This window comes from Salvelinus sp. IW2-2015, unplaced genomic scaffold, assembly GCF_002910315.2.
Source record: "Salvelinus sp. IW2-2015 unplaced genomic scaffold, ASM291031v2 Un_scaffold2057, whole genome shotgun sequence".
Classification (NCBI taxonomy): domain Eukaryota; kingdom Metazoa; phylum Chordata; class Actinopteri; order Salmoniformes; family Salmonidae; genus Salvelinus; species Salvelinus sp. IW2-2015.
This window is the reverse complement of record NW_019943401.1, coordinates 80,642-100,206: the sequence shown is the minus strand read 5'-3', so window position 1 is coordinate 100,206 and position 19,565 is coordinate 80,642. Positions and strand designations below refer to the sequence as shown.

The 19,565-nt window shown below is 44.5% G+C and overlaps 1 protein-coding gene across 1 annotated transcript in view; it reads right to left on the bottom strand.

The window, feature by feature from the left end:
• The window catches only part of smad9 (SMAD family member 9), a 41,342-nt gene extending 23,268 nt beyond the window's left edge, over nt 1-18,074 (bottom strand). Inside the window, 7 exon segments of the mRNA XM_070439945.1 lie at nt 4,015-4,048; nt 4,051-4,124; nt 5,593-5,829; nt 5,832-5,846; nt 7,189-7,404; nt 12,841-13,511; nt 17,775-18,074. Coding sequence (XP_070296046.1) covers nt 4,015-4,048; nt 4,051-4,124; nt 5,593-5,829; nt 5,832-5,846; nt 7,189-7,404; nt 12,841-13,036 — 772 coding nt within the window. The 5' untranslated portion in view covers nt 13,037-13,511; nt 17,775-18,074.
• Between the last annotated feature and the right edge of the window lie 1,491 nt (nt 18,075-19,565).

Here is a 19,565-nt window from a genome sequence, read left to right as displayed (position 1 = left end):
CTGAACTGAAGCAATGTGACTGAAGCACATGCTGACTGAACATGTTGACTGGAAGCATGCTGACTGAAGCATGTTGACTGAAGCATGCTGGACTGAAGGCATATGCTGAGACTGAAGCATGTTGACTGAAGCATGTTGACTGAAGCATGTTGACTGAAGCATGCTGACGAAGCATGCTGACTGAAGCATGCGACTGAAGCATGCTGACTGAAAGCATGCTGGCTGAAGCCGTTGACTGAGGCACGCTGACTGAAGCACGTTGACTGAAGCATGCTGACTGAAGCATGCTGACTGAAGCATGTTGACTGGGAAGCACTGAAGCACGCTGACTGAAGCATGTTGACTGAAGCATGCTGACTGAAGCACGCTGACTGAAGCACGTTGACTGAAGCACGCTGACTGAAGCACGCTGACTGAAGCACGTTGACTGAAGCATGCTGACTGAAGCATGCTGACGCCTTTAGAGTGTGTGTTTGTCAGCTACATTTGACATTTTAATCATTTAGCACATGTTCTTATGCAGAGGTATTTACATCGCATTTATCTTAAGATACAGAGCATTCAGAAAGTATTCAGACCCCTTCCCTTGTTCCACATGTTGCTACGCTACAGCGTTAATCTAAAATGGATTAAATATGATTTGTTTCTCATCAGTCTACCCACAATACCCCATAATGACAAAGCGAAAACAGGTTTTTAGAATTTGTAGCACATTTCTAAAATATAAATAACACAAACATCTTATTTACATAAGTATTCAGACCCTTTGTTATGCGACTCGAAATTGAGCTCAGGTGCATCCTGTTTCCATTGATCATCCTTGAGATGTTTCTACAACTTGATTGGAGTCCACCTGTGGTAAATTAAATTGATTGGACATGATTTGGAAAGGCACACACCGGTCTATATAAGATCCCACAGTTGACAGTGCATGTCAGAGYAAAAACCAAGCCATGAGGTCGAAGGAATTGTTCGTAGAGCTCAGAGACAGGATTGTGTCGAGGCAGAGAACTGGGGAAGGGTACCAAAAACAATCTGCAGCATTGAAGGTCCCAAAGAACACAGTGGCCTCCATCATTTTTAAATGGAAGAAGTTTATAACCAACAAGACTCTTCCTAGAGCTGGCTGCTCGGCCAAACTGAGMTGTCGGGGGAGAAGGGCCTTGGTCAGGGAGGTGACCAAGAACCCGATCGTCACTTTGACAGAGCTCTAGAGTTGGGAGAACCTTCCAAAAGGACATCCATCTTTCCAGCACTCCACCAATCAGGCCTTTATGGTAGAGTTTAAGCCCAGACGAAGCCACTCCTCAGTAAAAGGCACATGAAAGCTCCGCTTGGAGTTTGCCAAAGGCACTAAAGACTCAGATCATGAGAAACAGATTCTCTGGTCTGATGAAACCACAGACTCAACTTCTTGGCCCCTGAATGCCAAGTGAACACTTACTGGAGGAAACCTGGCATCCAGCCTATGTGAAGCATGGTGGTGGCAGCATCATGCTGTGGGGATGTTTTTCAGCAGCAGGGACTGGGAGACTAAGTCAGGGTCGAGGGGAAGATGAACGGAGCAAAGTCCAGAGAGATCCTTAATGAAAACCCTGTTCCAGAGCGCTAGACCTCACTGGGGCGAAGGTTCACCTTTCAACAAGACAATGACACTAAGCACACAGCCAAGACAACGCAGGAATGGCTTCGGGACAAGTCTCTGAATCGTCCCTTGAGTGGCCGCGCAGAGCCGGACTGAATGCCGATCGAACATCTCTGGAGAGACCTGAAATAGCTGTTGCAGCGAACTCCCATCGCACCCTGACAGAGTTGGAGAGGATTCTGCAGAGAAGAATGAGAGAAACTCCCCAAATACAGGGTGTGCCAAGCTTGTTTGCAGTCCATACCAAGAAGCTGCGAGGCGGTATCATTGCCAAAGATCTTCAAACAATAGTACTGAAAAAGGTCTGAATACTTATGGTAAATGGATGATATTTAAGTGTTTTGTTTTTATTTTTAATCATTTTGCAAAATGTCTCAAGAAGCCTTGTTTATGCTTGTTGTCATTATGGGGTATTGTTGATGTCATTATGGGGTTTTGTGATGTCATTATGGGGTTGATTGTGTCTATAATTATTAGGGGGAAAAAACTATTTAATACATTTAGAATAAAGGCTGTAAACGACAAAATGTGGAAAAGTCAGAGGGTCGCGAATCTTTCTGGAATGCTCTGTAGCAAGGTGGGACGAACCCAGATATCGGACCTGTCATAGTCAGTACACTTCATCTTCAGATAGCTAGGTGGGACAGCCACAATATCACCGTCAAGTCAGTACATTCGATCTTCAGAGATAGCTAGGTGGGACAGCCACATAATCACAGTCAAGTCGTACATTTCACTTCAGATAGCTAGGTGGGAAAACCCATATCACCGTCATAGTCAGTACAGCTTCCACTTACAGATAGCCTAGGTGGGCACAACCACAATACACACGTCCATAGTCAGTACAGTCATCTTCAGATAGCTAGGTGAGACCAAACCATGTATCACAGTCAGTTAGTCAGTACATTCATCTAGGCAGATATGCTAGGTGAGACAACACCACATATCACAGGTCATAGTCAGTACAGATTCATCTTCAAGATAGGTAGGTGGGACAACCACCACATATCCAGTCATTACAGTACATTCATTCAGAAGCTAGGTGGGACAACCACCATAGTCACAGTACATAGTCAGTACATTCATGCTTCAGATGCTAGGTGGGACAACACAGATCAATATAGTCCAGAGCAGCATCTCAGTAGCTGGCAGCCACTACACAGTCCATGCAGTCATTTCTCAGATAGCGTAGGGTCGAAGCAACAAACACAATCAGTACATTCATATACGGTGCTCAGTCAGAGAAGATGGATCATATGGCAGTTAATCCAGTTCAATAGCTAGCGTGAGACTGCACAAGCCAGCTATCAGGTGACAGTATCTCGAGCTGTGACATAAGTCAGGCGTACATTCATGCTACAGATAGCTAGGTCTGATGACCAACCACATATCACAGGTCATAGTCCCAGTATCATTCATCTCAGATAGCTAGGTGAGACAACCACAGAGTCACCACGTCGATGAGTCCATGTAACATCATTACAGATAGCGTAGGTGGAACACACATGCACAGTCATAGTCAGTACATTCATCTTACGCAGACGCTAGTTGGGACAACCACATATCCAGTCATAGTCGTACATTCATCTACAGATAGCTAGGTAGACAACCATCTATGCATCAGTCATAGTCAGTACATTCAATCTATCAGATAGCTAGGTGACAACACATATCACAGTCTAGTCAGTAATTCATCTTCATAGCTACGGGACAACATTAGATAGTCCTAATTACTAGAGTGAGACAACCATCTATCTCAGTCATAGTCAGTACATTCCATCTAACAGATAGCTAGGTGGGACCAAACCACATTATCACAGTCATAGTCAGACTCAAGATAAGGACAACCATCTATCTCAGCTCATACAGATTCAAAGACTAGGTGGGACAACCACAATCTCAAAGGTCATAGTCAGTACATTCATCTACCAGATAGCTGGTGGGACAACACATATCAAGTCATAGTCGTACATTCCTCTACAGATAGCTAGGGTGGACAACCACATATCACAGTCATAGTCAGTACATTCATCTCAGATCTAGCTCAGGTGAGATCAACTCACATATCTCATGTCCTAAGTCAGTACATTCATCTCAGATTAGCTAGGTGGGAACACCCCACATATCCAAGTCATAGTCAAGTACATTCATCTCAGATAGCTCCTGGGACGACAACCACATATCTCATCATAGTCAGCTAAGCACTTCGATCTTTCAGATACGCTATGTGAGACAACCAACATATCACAGTATAGTAGTAATGTTCCTCAATCTACGCCGATATCAGCAGAGCATGTGGTCGGTCATAGTAGAAAAGGACAAGTCTAGGATTAGTTTGAGAAAGCATTTGCTCAATATAATTTTTGTACGCTGTGGCGGAGCTGAGAAGGTGAGCTTGTGTGTGTGTTGGAGGAGTCTCCAGGCTTGACATCCTCAGTTGGGACTGTCTCCATCATGCTATAGGGGGAGGAGGGAGTCTCTGCTGGGAGAGGGGACAGGAGGGGGGGGGGACAGAGGGTGGAGGGAACAGAGGGGTGGGGGGCAGAGGGGGAAGGAGGGGGGAGGGGAACAGGGAGGTGGATGGGGAACAGAGGGGGGCGAGAGGGACAGAGGGGGAGGAGGGGGAACAGGGGGGAGGGGGCAGGGAAGTAGAGGGGGGTAGGACAGAGGGTGGCGGAGGGGAACAGAGGGGGGAAGGAAGAAACTTAAACACATCAAAGTAAAATATATCTACAAAAGGATTTACCAATACACTACTCCCCCTGTGGAGCGGCTCGTAACTGCAATGTAGGCCACATCCGGCAGATGGCGATATTGATCTCGTTTCCATCTTACCATCTGACAATACACTGGTATCCCCCCGTGGAGGCGGCTCATACCTGAAACATTCTACATTCAGCGCTGCAAAGGCGTTGATTTCATCCTGAACTAAATTTAATGGGATGTAGGTGGAACAAGACAGAGAAAATATGCGCACTTTCTTTTAGAACACTGTTTTCCACCACCATGTTAGTGGCTAATGCCACTTCCTGATGTAGCGCCCTGCGTTCAGCCAGGGGTAAACAACAAAACTAGGACTAGCACCTAGCCTTTGTGTTTTTGTGTTTCAAAGAAAGTTGCGCATATTTTTCAGCGTTTTCCCCCTCCTTGTCACATTCAATCTACGTTAAGGATGAAATCGACGGCCTTTGCAGCCTGAATGGAGAATGTTTCAGGTATGAGCCGCTCCACGGGGGATACCAGTGCCATTGCCGGCCATTTGGATGGTAAGATGGAAAGACTCATATCGGCCATTCTGCTGGCATGTGGGCTACATTGCAGTTATAAACTCAACAGAGATAATAGCAGCCTAAGCCAACAGTAATCGCGTTTCTACCTGTGATGTGGTAGGGGCTGGCTCTAGGACTGTAGTAGTGTTATGTAGTTTAAGTATACGTATGTATTAGTAGTAGTAACCTGTGATGTGGTGGGGTGGCTCTAGGACTGTTAGTAGTAGTTATGTAGTATTAAGTACCACGTATGTATTTAGTAGTAGTACCTGTGATGTGGTAGGGGCTGGCTATAGGACTGTAGTAGTAGTTTGTTAGTATTAAGTATACGTATGTATTTAGTAGTAGTACCTGTGATGTGGTAGGGGCTGGCTCTAGGACTGTAGTAGTAGTTATGTAGTATTAAGTACACGTATGTTTTAGTAGTAGTACCTGTGATGTGGTAGGGGCTGGCTCTAGGACTGTAGTAGTAGTTATGTAGTATTAAGTATACGTATGTATTTAGTAGTAGTACCTGTGATGTGGTAGGGGCTGGCTCTAGGACTGTAGTAGTAGTTATGTAGTATTAAGTACACGTATGTATTTTAGTAGTAGTACCTGTGATGTGGTAGGGGCTGGCTATAGGACTGTAGTAGTAGTTATGTAGTATTAAGTATACGTATGTATTTAGTATAGTACCTGTGATGTGGTAGGGCTGGTAGGTTCGACTGCGCTGCTGGGAGAGTTGGGGTAGCTGGCGGAGGTGGGGGACTGGGTGAGAGAGGATGAGGAGGCGCAGGATGAGGAGGCGCAGGGGATGGAGGAAGAAGTCCGGGTATGTAGCGTTCTGGGGCATCAGGGGCTCGCTGTGGAGCGAGGCGTTCCGGAATTTAGCCAGTAGACTGTGCTGAGGGTTAAACTCACTGTGGCGGGGACCAATACTGGGGGAAGCACTGGGGGGGGGGGGGAGACAGAGAGACAGACAAGACAGAGAAAGGGAGAGACAGAGAAAGAGAGAGGAGAGATCGACAGTGAAAGAAGACGAAAGACAGAGAAGGGCGGAGAGGGAGAGAGAGAGGAGAGAACAGAGAGAGAGGAGAGAGAGAAACAGGAGAAGAGAGGAGAGAGGGAGAGGAGAGAGACGAGAGACAGAGAGAGGAGAGAGACAGAGAGAGAGAGATCGACAGTGAAAGAGAGACAGAAAGACAGAGACAGAGAAAGCGGAAGAGCGAGAGAGAAACAGAGCCGGCGAGGCGAGAGAGAGCAGAGAGAGCGAGAGAGAGACGAGAGAGAGCGAGACAGAGGACAGAGACAGGAGACAGAGACAGAGAGGGAGAGGGAGAGAGGGAGAGGGAAGAGAGGAGAGGGAGAGGGGAGAGGGGAGGGAGAGACAGACAGAGACAGAGAAAGAGGAGAGAGAGGGAGAAGGAGAGAGACAGACAGAGACAGAGAGAGAGAGATTGATCAGTCAGTTACAGTTCTTCTCATATCAAATAACTGTAAATCCAGTTTGTCTCTGAAACAGAACACAGTGCGGCTGAGATCAGGTTTCGTCCCACATCCCTCTACTGACCTTATCTCAGATAATTAAAACACAGGAACAATACAGAGACAGACAGACCACTGAGATTAGTCTGAAATGGCACCCTATTCCCTATGTGGGCCCTGGTCAACAGTAGTGCACTATTATTGAATAGGTGCCAATCCCGACTGGGTTAGATAACACAGGACTTTCTACTTAGTCTGGCAAAATCCCATCTCTGATGCACGTCTCTGATTTACATACTGTCATAGTAAAAAGGTATGTAATCAGTAAAAGGTAAGCTGCTTTATATAAAAGTCTAGGCTTTGTGTGACGTATTATTCATCCGTATTGTAATACACCTGGTGTATGTCCTGTCTGCAGGGGTTAATATAGCTTCATACCTGGTGTCTGTACCCGTCTGTAGGGGTTAATATAGCTTCATACCTGGTGTATGTACTGTCTGTAGGGGTTAAATAATAGATTCATACTGGTCGGTTCTGTAAGTGTTAATATAGATTCATACCTGGTGTCTGTGGGTTAATATAGAGTTCATACCTGGTGTCTGTAGGGGTTAATATAGCTTCATACCTGGTGTCTGTAGGGGTTAATATAGCTTCATACCTGGTGTCTGTAGGGGTTAATATAGCTTCATACCTGGTGTCTGTAGGGTTAATATCAGCTTCATACCTGGTGTCTCTCCCGTCGTAGGGTTAATATAGCTTCATACCTGGTGTCTCTACCCGTCTGTAGGGGTTAATATAGCTTCATACCTGGTGTCTCTACCCGTCTGTAGTGGTAGGGGTTGATACAGATGTCTTTCTGTTTGGATCCAAAGGCGAATTGGCAGCACTCCAAGGCCTTGAGTTCGTGATGAGACTGTAGGTCGGGCCACCTCCACACTCTGCAGTAGATGACGTGGGGAAGACCTTTACGATGGGATACCTGGAGACGACCGTCCAGAGACCGAGGGATGGTCACACACTTACCTGGTGGAGGAGGTAGAGAGAGATTGGATCAGAGGTGTTGTAGACTACTTCAGAATAAGCTACAAAAGGTGAACGGAACTGAATGAAACAGTTTAGGAACAGTTGGTTCCTATGTATGTGTACTTCCTGTCTGTTATGGACACCGGGGAGTGACGTGTTTCCTGGTCCTAGTTATGACATCATCTCTGGATAAACACTCTTTATCTGGTCACACACACGTGTGTAATGGCGCTGAATTGTTTAGCGACCGTTTTACGTGCTTCTGACCAGTTCTGATATTTTTTGCGCTCCTCATAACTTTTATTTTGATTTTTTTTACAAAATGTTCCCGCCATCGTTTCCTGTAATGAAAAGATCTTCTGGATCATCAGAACAGAGATCACTAACCTCCATTTGGATGAAGATTTCTACTTTCAACAGGTCGACAGCGCAGGACTTCCTGCTCACCCCAATCCAGGCCCTAATCCTCGAGACTCGGAAGCGAAAAGAGATGGGCGACATAGAGGCCGACGTGCGGCCGTCCTGATGAAACTATGGCGACGCGTAAATAAACCGCCTCTACTCCTCTGTTCTATGTATAATCACTGGAGAGAAAAAAAATAAACTGCTCCGTTCCGAGACCATCCTATGAAAAGGACCTGAAGAATTGTAACATCCTACGCTTCTTGGGAGTTGTGGCTAAACGGCGGCAGCGTAGACTAGAGGTTAGAGCGTTGGACTAGTAACCGAAAGGTTGCAAGATCGAATTCCCGAGCTGACAAGGTACAAATCTGTCGTTCTGCCCCTGAACAAGGCAGTTAACCCACTGTTCCTCGGCAGTCATTGAAAAAAATAATTTGTTCTTAACTGACTTGCCTAGTTAAATAAAGGTAAAATTAAAAATTAAATAAACAAGGACATGGATAATATACATCTAGCTGTTTTTTTCTGTGCATCGGTAGGACAGAACGGCATTATTACAAGGGGGGGTCTAACATCTCTAACACTAAGGATCTCTGCTCACCTCAGACAGAATACCTCATTGACAAGCTGTAGACTATACTATTTACCGAGAAGAGTTTTCATCTATATTTTTCGTAGCTGTTGATTTACCACCACAAACCGATGCTGGCACCAAGGCCGCACTCAACGAGCTGTAGAAGGTCATAAGCAAACAAGAAAATGCTCATCCAGAGGCGGTTCCCCTAGTGGCCGGTGACTTCAATGCAGGAAAACTGAAATCCGTTTTCCCTCATTTCTACCAGCATGTCACCTGTGCAACTGGAGGTGAAAAAAACTCTACCTTTACTCCAAAAACAGAGATGCATATAAAGCTCTCCCCTGTCCTCCATTTGGAGTATCTGACCATAACTCTATCCTCCTGATTCCTACTTACAAGCAAAAACTCAAACAGGCACATCAGTTACTGGCTTCATCAATAAGTGTATCGACGGCGTCATCCCCACAGTGACCGTACGTTCATATCCCAACCAGAAGCCATGGATAGCAGGCAACATCCGCACTGAGCTAAAGGCTAGAGCCGCCGCTTTCAAGGGGTGGGACACTAACCCGGATGCTTATGTAACAGTATAACTTTAAACCGTCCCCTCGCCCCGACACGGGCGCGAACCAGGGACCCTCTGCACACATCAACAACGGTCGCCCACGAAGCATCGTTACCCATCGCTCCACAAAAAGCCACGGTCCTTGCAGAGCAAGGGGCAACACTACATCTAGGGTTTCAGAAGCAAGTCACGTAACTGATTGAAACGCTACTAGCGCGTACCGTTAACTAGCTAGCCATTTCAACATCCGTTACACTCACCCCCCTTTTCAACCTCCTCCTTTTCGCAGCAACCAGTGATCCGGGTCACGGCACCAATGTAACAGTATAACTTTAAACCGTCCTCTCGCCCCGACACGGGCGCGAACCAGGGACCCTCTGCACACATTAACAACAGTCACCCACGAAGCGTCGTACTACCATCGCTCCACAAAAGCCACGGCCCTTGCAGAGCAAGGGGCAACACTACATTCTAGGTTTCAGAGCAAGTGACGTAACTGATTGAAACGCTACTAGCGCGTACCCGCTTAACTAGCTAGCCATTTCACATCCGTTACACTTATAAGACATGCAAAACATCAAACAGAACTAAGATGAATCCTACTACAACCGGCCTCTGACACTCGTCGATGTGGCAGGGCTTGCAAAACTATCACGGATTCCAAAGGGAAACCCACCTACGAGCTGCCCAGTGACACGAGCCTACCAGACGAGCTAAATATATTCTATGCTCAGTTGAGGCAAGCAACACTGAACCAGCTTGAAGCACCAGCTGTTCCGGACGACTGTGTGATCACGCTCTCCGTGCCGATGTGAGAAAGACCGTTTAAAACAGGCGATGTTCACAAGACAGCAGGGTCCGACAGATTACCAGGAGAGTACCGGCGAGCTGCGCTGACCAGCTGGAAAGTTGTCTTCATGCCATTTCAACCGCTCTCTCCTGACCAGTTCTGTAATACTACGTTCTCAAGCAGACCACAAGTCCCCCATGCCCAAGAACACTAGGTACTGTCTAAATGAACTCTATTGCCCGGGAGCACTCACATTCTGTAGCCATGAAAATGCTTGAAAAGCTGGTCATGGTTCACAACAACACATCATCCAGACACTCGGACCACTCCATTTTCCCATACCGCCTCCAACGTGAATCCATCATATTGCCACTCCACACTGCCTTCCCACTTGGAAAAAAGAGAACACCTATGTGAGAATGCTGTATATTTGACTACACTCAGCATTACACAGCCATAGGGCCCTCCAAGTCCATCACAAAGCTAAGGACCTGCGGACTGAACACCTCCCTCTGCAGGATCATGGACTTTCCTGCCGGGACGCCCCCAGGTGAAAAGTAGGCACAATACTCTGCCACACCTACCCTCAAACACGAGGCTCTCAGGGGTGAGTGCCTCAGTCCCTCCTGTACTCCCTGTTCACAAACGACTGCGTGGCCAAGCCAATTCCACACACCAATGAATTAAGTTTGGCAGACGAATAACAGTGGGTAAGCCTGATCAATGACCGGTGATGAGACAACCTATAAGGGGAGGAGTCAAGAAACCTGCAGTGTGGTGCAGGACAAACAACCTTCCCTCAAACAGCTCATCAAGACCAAGGAGCTGATCGTGCGACTACAGGAAACGAGGAGTCGAGCAGACCCCCATTCACGACAGGGCTGTAGTGGAGCGAGTCGAAAGCTTGAAGTTTCTCTGTTCCACATTCACTTAAGCAATCATATCATGGTCCAACACACCAACAGCAGTTGACGCAGGGCACGACAAAGCTCTTCCCCTCAGGAAGCTTTAAAAGATTTGGCATGGGCCCGTCAGATGCCTCAAAATGGTTTTCACAGTGCACCAATTTGAGAGCATCACGGTTGGTATGGCAACTGCTTGGCATCTGACCGCAGGTGTTCAAAAGACTCCAGCCCACCCAAGTTCCCTTTAGACTGTTCTCTCTGCTACAGCACGGCGGCAAGCCCGTACCAACCTACACCAAGTCTGGAACCAATGTAACAGTTAACTTTAGTACGTCCCCTCGCCCCGACCGCCGCGAACCAGGACCCTCTGCACACATCCCAACAACAGTCACCCACAAGCGTCGTTACCCATCGCTCCACAAAGGCCGCGGCCCTTGCAGAGCAAGGGGCAACACTAAAACTTCTAGGTTCAGAGCAAGTGACGTAACTGATTGAAACGCTAGTAGCGCGTACCCGCTAAACTAGCTAGCCAAATTTCACATCCGTTTACACCAACAGGACCCTGAACAGCTTCATGGCCCCAAGCCATTAAGACTTCTAAATAGACTGAACAAAATATAAATATTGCAACATGCCAACAATTTCAACCGATTTTACTGAGTTTCATAAAGCGGAAATAAGAAAATCAGCAAATTGAAATAAATGCCATTAGGCCCTAAATCCTGGATTTCACTCAGTCATAGTGGCCTGTAGGGCCATAGTCCAAAACCCACTTAGGCGAAGCCAGGCCCAAACCAATCAGAATGAGTTTGTCCCCACAAAAGGGCTTTATTAGCAGACAGAAATACTCCTGAGTTTCATCAGCTGCCCGGGTGGCTGGTCTCAGATGATCCCGCAGGTGAAGAAGCCGGAAGTTGAGGTTCTGGGTTGGCGTGGTTACACGTGGTCTGCGGTTGTGAGGCCTGTTGGAAGTTCTGCCAAATTCTCTAAAACGACGTTGGAGGTGACTTACTGTATGGTAGAGAAATTAACATTCAATTTCCCCTGGTGGATTTTTCTCCAGCTCTGGTGAACGTTCCTGCAGTCAGCATGCCAATTGCACGCTTACTCAAAACTTGAGACATCTGTGGCATTGTGTTGTGTGACAAAAGTACACATTTTAGAGTGGCCATTTATTTTCCCCAGCACAAGGTGCACCTGTGTAATGGTCATGCTGTTTAATCAGATTCTTGATATGCCACACCTGTTATCTTGGCAAAGGAGAAATGCTCACTAACATGGATGTAAATTTGTGCACAACATTTGAGTGAAATAAGCTATTTGTGCATGTGGAACATTTCTGGGATCTTTTATTTCAGCTCGTGAAACATGAGACCAACACTTTACATGTTGYGTTTTATATTTCTGTTCAGTRTAGTTAGTTAAATAGTTAACCAATAACTACCCGGACTATCTGCATTGACACAATTTTGCACTAACCTTTTTGACTGATCACAYACGCTACTGCTACTGTTAACTAYCGGTAACTTTATTCCTATAATATACATATTATGTACATATCTACCTCACTTACCTCGTACCCCTGCACATCGACTAGGTACTGGTACMCTGTGTATGTAGCCAAGTTATTACCTGGTACTTCCTGTATATAACCTAGTTATCATTGACTCAGTACTGGTACCCTGTGTATGTAGCCAAGTTATTACCTGGTACTTCCTGTATATAGTTATCATTGACTCAGTACTGGTACCCCGTGTATACAGCCAAGTTATCGTTACTCATTGTGTATTTATTATTAAATGTTATTACTTTTCTATTATGTCTCTATTTTCTTTCTCTCTGCATTGTTGGGAAAGGGCCTGTAGTAAGTAAGCATTTCACTGTTAGTCTACACCAACGCATGTGAGAAATAAAATGTGATTTGATCAGACGGGGTTACTCACTNTAGCCAAGTTATTACCTGGTACTTCCTGTATATAGTTATCATTGACTCAGTACTGGTACCCCGTGTATACAGCCAAGTTATCGTTACTCATTGTGTATTTATTATTAAATGTTATTACTTTTCTATTATGTCTCTATTTTCTTTCTCTCTGCATTGTTGGGAAAGGGCCTGTAGTAAGTAAGCATTTCACTGTTAGTCTACACCAACGCATGTGAGAAATAAAATGTGATTTGATCAGACGGGGTTACTCACTGGGCTGTCCGGGGCAGCTGAGGGCCTTCTCTAACTCCTCCATCGCTCCCTTCTTCTTCTTTAGTTTCTTCACCAGAGAGTCCACAGCCTTCTCTGCCCACTTCTCCTCCTCATCTCCCTGTTTCCATCCCAGAAGCCTCTTCACTGCAGGGCTCGTGAAGGAGAAGAGGGACGTGATAGAGGTGGTGGAATGCATGAGGGATGGATGGTGCTATGTAGAGATGGATGGAGGGATGGATGAATGGTGCTATGTAGAGATGGATGGAGGGAGGGATGAGAAGCACCACTTCGGGTGAAAGAGGGAGGAGGGAATGTGATGAGAGGAGGTGAGAGAGGGGGGGACAGGGGGATAGAAGAGGAGTGTGAGGGATGGATTGTTGCCCAGATGGGTAAAGGAGAGCAGGAGCGAGGGATCAGGGAAGGAGCTCGAAGAGGAGTGTGAGGAGTCTATGTAAACAGAAGCCGGGGTTCATTAGTTCCGTTGGTGCTTCCTGAAGAGACCAGGAGGGAGGAAAGTCTGGAACAGAGGTGGGAATGTTGGAATAATCCCAAATATCTTATTTTTCTCTGTCTCTTTCTCTCTCTCTCTCTCTTAGCAGAAATACAGTCTGGTCAGAATGGTAGCCTCCGGTAGTGAATGTTATTCCTCGTGCAGGTCAGGTTTCAGTCATCTGACCAGAGAAGAGAGAGATGAAATTAGGCGCTAATTTAACAGAAACAAAGAGCTGTTCAGCAGGGCTGTGAGTCATATGAACCAGAGGTTAAATACAACAGAAGATTTAGGAGATAATTAGGACTTGTCTATRGGGACTATATGGGATGTATATGGCCTTCAGAAAGTCTTCATACCCTTTTGACTTATTCCACATTAGCCTGAATTCAAAATGGATTCAATTGATTTTTTTCCTTCTCTCAGCCATCGACACATAATACCCCATAATGACCAAGTGAAAACATGTTTTTAGAAGTTGCCGGAGAGGAAGGAAACTGCTCAGGGATTTCTATCTGCATTGTGTCCCGCCAGCCGCCGCGGGACATTTAGCCCCTCTTTGTCGCTACTCTACTCTCTGTTCATCATTATGGCTAGTCACTTTTAACCATATCTACATACTACCTCAATAGAGAACATGATAACGGGGTGTCTTGTATGTAAGCTCGCGTACCTGTTTATGTCTCGCTAGCTGTGAGATAGCCTTGCTGACTGTATATAGCCCTCTCTACTGATCATAGCCTCTCCTACTGTCATATAAAAGCCTCTCTACTGTATATAGCCTCACTATTGTAATACTAGCCCTTCTACTGTATATAGCCTCTCTACTGTATATAGCCTCTCTACTGTATATAGCCTCTCTACTGTATATAGCCTCGCTGCTGTTATTTTTCACTGTCTTTTTACTGTTGTTTTTATTTCTTTACTTACCTATTGTTCACCTAATACCATTTTGCACTATTGGTTAGAGCCTGTAAGTAAGCATTTCACTGTAAGGTCTACATCTGTTGTATTCGGCGCACGTGACAAATAAACTTTGATTTGATTCGATGAGGCCAATGGTGATTTTAAAACAGTTACAGAGTTTGATGGCTGTGATCGGAGAAAACTGAGGATGGATCAACAACATTGTAGTTACTCCACAATACTAACCTAATTGACAAAGAAGGAAGCCTGTACACAATACAAAATATAAACATGCATCCTGTTTGCAACAAGTCACTTTGGCAATACTGAAAAAATGTGGCAAAGAAATTAACTTTTTGTCCAGAATACTAACCGTTATGTTTGGGGCAAATCCAACACAACACATCACTGAGTACCACTTTTCATATTTTCAAGCATGGTGGTGGCTGCATCATGTTATGGGTCTGCTTGTAATCGGCAAGGACTAGGGAGTTTTTCAGGACAAATAGAAACAGAATACAGCTATAGCTATCGGCAAAATTCTACAGGAAAACCTGGTKCAGTCTACTTTCCAACAGACACTGGGAGACTAATTTACCTTTCAGCAGGACAATAACTTAAAACACAAGGCCAAATCTTCACTGGAGTTGCTTACCAAGAATACATTGAATGTTCCTGAGTGGCCTAGTTACAGTTTTGAGTGAAATCAACTTGAAAATCTATGGCAAGACTTGAAAATGGATGTCTAGCTATGWTCAACAACCAACTTGACAGAACTTGAAGAATTTTTTTTAAGACTAATGGGCAAATATTGTACAATCCAGATGTGCAAAGCTCTTAGAGACTCACCCCCCCCAAAAAACTCACAGCTATAATCACCGCCAAAGGTGTTTGTACAAAGTATTGACTCAGTGTACATCCCACTGTCTCATAGCGAGGAGCCCCACAGTCTGGCCAGCATGGGTCACACCACTCACAGATGGACGGAAGGACAGACAGCATGGAAACTGAAACATTCTGATCCAGACAGGCATGCTCTCTCTCTCTCTCTCTCTCTCTCTCTCTCTCTCTCTCTCTCTCTCTCTCTCTCTTCTCCCTCTCTCTTTCCCTCTCTCTCTTCTCTCTCCCTCTCCTCTCTCTCTCTCTCTCTCTCCCTCTCTGTCTCTCTCTCTCTCTTCTCCTCGCTCTCTCTCTGTATCTTCTCTCTCTCTCCTCTCTCTCTCTATCTCTCTCCCTCTTCTCTCCTCTCTCTCTTCTTCTCTCTGTCTCTCTCTCTCTCTGTCTCTCTCTCTCTCTCTCGCTCTCTCTCCCCCTACCTCCCCTCTCTCTCTTCTCTCTGCCTTGTAGTCAGGCTGACCTACAACATTACCTAATGTGCTATTCATAAGCTACTGTACTGGTTGATGGAAGAACTCAGATATTTGCTTTAAATAAACAACTTTAATGTGAGAGCATCCTCTCTCTCTCCCCCCCCTCTCTCTCTCTCCTGCTCTCTTTATTTATTTATTTCTCTTTCTTTCTCTCTCTCTCTCCCCTTCTCCTCCCATACAAAAGAGGGGGATATTTATTCCATTGTAAAACWGTCTAAGGAAGCCTACACAGAGTAGTCTGGTAGTTGAGTCGTTCACGTGGTCTTGTAAAATAGTGATTCTTGTGATTTTCAGTCCGACGTTTCCTCCTGAAAAACCCTGGCTACTGTTTATGATCTGTTGGTCTGTTTGAACCTCTCTTGGACTGAGATGACAACGAAAACGAATGTATTGTTATAATCATGATATATCTGGATTAAAATCCATAGCACATAGAAATAATGTACTGGCCTGGGGAACATAAGAATGCCAAACATGCCGTGAGCAMGCGTCCCTATAATTCAGCAGCAGACACGTGAGTTATGCTGTGACGACGCGCAGCGCTCTGTTCGAATGGCTACAGGACAGCGACTCGTATCTTTCTTCAGTTCAGTCAGTCACGGTCAATTAAAAACCCACTGGAATTAAGAAATTGAATCATCTGACACCACATATTTAGCCTATATGTTAGTTGGAAAAGTAGCCTATAATAACAGCGTAGGTTTGTATTTTGGCTAAATGCGGTGCGCACTACAGGCGCTCAACGCCCACTGCACTTGAATGCGGCAGCGCGGCACCAGCGCGTCTGTTCCGCTCTGCCTGCGTTGACTCCTTTCTGAAGTTGGCGTCACTCAGTCTACGGGCTGAGATAGGCTTAATTACCTAATGCTTTATCATCAGCACACAACCCCGAAGGTAAACACACCAGTTTCCCTTTACTACGAGGACGTTTTTTTCTTCTGTACATGACATGTTGAGGACGAGGTCCCCTCCCCGGTCCTCTAAACAGCTACACACTATCACAGAGCGACAAGGTAACCGCTTTCCGCATTAGTAGTAGGTTACATATGCATCACAATGTCTTCTACTGTTTCACAATGTTGTTTCCCACTATAGCCAAAAAGCCAACCACGCTTTCAAACGGGGACATTAACTTCCTATGAACACACAATAACCTAAGATCATTATTAAATATAAGGTGAAATAAAAAGTTTGAGATAAAATAAAGTTAATCAGACATTTGAAAATGTTTGTCATGCCGTTCAACAGTCATCAGGTTACTGTGAATTTGACAGTAGCTTACAGGCAAATACAGTAAAACGCTGTATTTSATATTACAGTATACCTAATGTAATATTAATACAGTATCAAAGCAAGTACACACAGTAAAATACAGTAAAAAAAAAAAAAATGAATTCTTCAGTAATCTGAATGAATGAATGGCTGTTTGAAATTCATTGAGGTGAGGGGTTTTATTTCCCAGTCTTATACTGTAATGACATAGGATTGGTGCGAGCAGTTTGGCAGCTAGGTAAAGCTTTTAAACATTAAAGTATATTAATTAATATTTTGGTGTTTTATATCAGTGGCACTTCTAAACGCCTTAACAAAGGCTTCCAAACTGGCAGTGACGACAAGGCAAAACAGAACAAAATGACATGGCAAAATGTTCAACCCTTTTAAGGTTTAAGACTTGCTGTCAATCTGAAATCTGACAATCTGTCCCCAACGCACATTGTAGTGGCACTATAACCACATATGAGTTAAATTGGTACAGCATTCTCACTCAGGGGTGCAACATATAGAGCACGCCTCTAGATATGTTAATGAGCCAGAATCAACAATACCATGCACCCACTAGTGGTCAAAAGGTTTTTGTCACTCCAAAGATACAGTATGGTACTGTATTCTGTGGGGTGGAATTACAGTACCATTCAAAATACAGCAATTCCATTCCCACCCACAACATTTTCCCACAATGCACCATAATTTACAGTATGCCGCAGTAAAACGTTTGAGAGTATTTTACTGTTGATAATACCCAAAATGACCGTATAATTTACCATTTTCCATTACACTGTATCCTTAAACAACATGCTCCTTGTAAGTGATAGCCTACAACAACCCCCTAGCAGACCCACACAAAGTTATTCATATCATTTAAAAAAGGTACATTTTTCATCTCTCACCTCTGCTGTGTGATGTCCATTCACTACAGCGCTTCACTGTTGTGAAAGACGGGGGCAATTCCTGTCCCTCTGTTCCTGCGTGTGATGTCTGGCTGCCCAGTTGAGCGTGGCGCGGATAGAGCAAGGTGGGGAGCGTGTTTGCTAGGAGCCCTTGAGCCTCCACGAGCCGAGCGGAGCGCCACAACCCCGGCGTCAGCCAGGCTGGAGCCGCAGTGCCTGCGTGCCAGATCCCTCCGCCAGCCAGCCTGCCCCTGGAACTTTCCCAGGATTCGAGAAAGATTCAGACAGACAGCAGCGGTGTACTCTCTCTCTCTCTCTCTCTCTCTTTCTCTCTCTCTCTCTCTCTCTCTCTCTCTCTCTCTCTCTGTCTCTCTCTGTCTCTCTCTCTCTTTCTCTCTGTATGCTGCTCATCCTAAAGTCATGATCGACAACACTGCAAAACGAATTGGAATTCTATTGCTCTTACAGAATTAATAGCCTACTATGAATACATGAATGAACCTAGTATAGAGTGAATACGTATGGTTGTGTAGGCTGAGTATAAGGTATGAGGATATTTTTATTTATTTAACCTCCATTTAACAGACATTGATCCATTGATCGGCTCGGCCACCTGTTCCATACCATTTTGTCTTCAGAATTATGAAAATGTTTCAAAACATTATTTTTCCACTTATCAATATMTGTCTCTCTATGTCGTGTAATTTTGATGTCTGAAATGCACAACATAACAACTTCAGATACTATTATTCTACTCCATGTTGTAGGAGAGGGGTGRCAGGTAGCCTAGTGGTTAGAGCKTTGGACTAGTAACCAAAAGGTTGCAAGATCAAATCCCTGAGCTGACAAGGTAAAAATCTGTCCTTCTGTCCCTGAACAAGACAGTTAACMCACTGTTCCTAGGCTGTAATTTAAAATAAGAATTTRTTCTTAACTAACTTGCATAAATAAAGGTACAAAAATAGAAGGTGTTGGCTGGAGAGCACCACTGTGTGTGTAACACTTTAATTTCAACAGTAAAATACCTTAAACGTGTACCATAGAATTAATGTTGTAGATTGCATTATGGGTAAAATATGGCTATTAACTGTAATTGGAATCCTCCTGTAAAAATKTCTCTAAAATGCTGTATTTCTTTACAGTAATTGCTTATTGCCKACTGTAGATTTAAATGTTCAGTCGCCAACCTCATGCTGTCGGGAGAGCCACATGAATCTCAGACTATTTTAGTTTTTTTTTTTAAGAAAARAAATCACCCAGATAATAATTATTGTAATGATTACACTCTACAACTTTCCCTTGTAAATGTACAACATTTTCAGCTAAATACTGTAAATTTTGAATAACAAAAAGGGATGCAGTAAAACGTTTTACTAAATAAGCCTATTGTACCAATATTCATGCCGTAATATTTTTACAGTAATTGTCATGACTGAATGGATTAATCATTTTCATTCATTTAGGGGAGGCGGGGTTTGTATTTTACATKATWTTACCGTAATTGCATGGGATTGGTGCAAACAGGTTGCCTGCTAAGTAATGTATTTTCATATTACAGCAAATTAAACATATATGTATATAGAGTGGTGGGGAGGAGGACCATTCCGTSGAGCCTTTGTCTCCGGAAGTAATTTAGTCGTTCATTGTAGCCATTGGCATCCTGTAGAGTTTCTATTTTCATTGAGTTTTCTCTTRTCAATTAACTCATAACATTCCTGGATTACTCATTATACTAATAAARTCAGATTTAATCAACACATAAGAAGGTTAAGGGTACAGGAATGTACATAC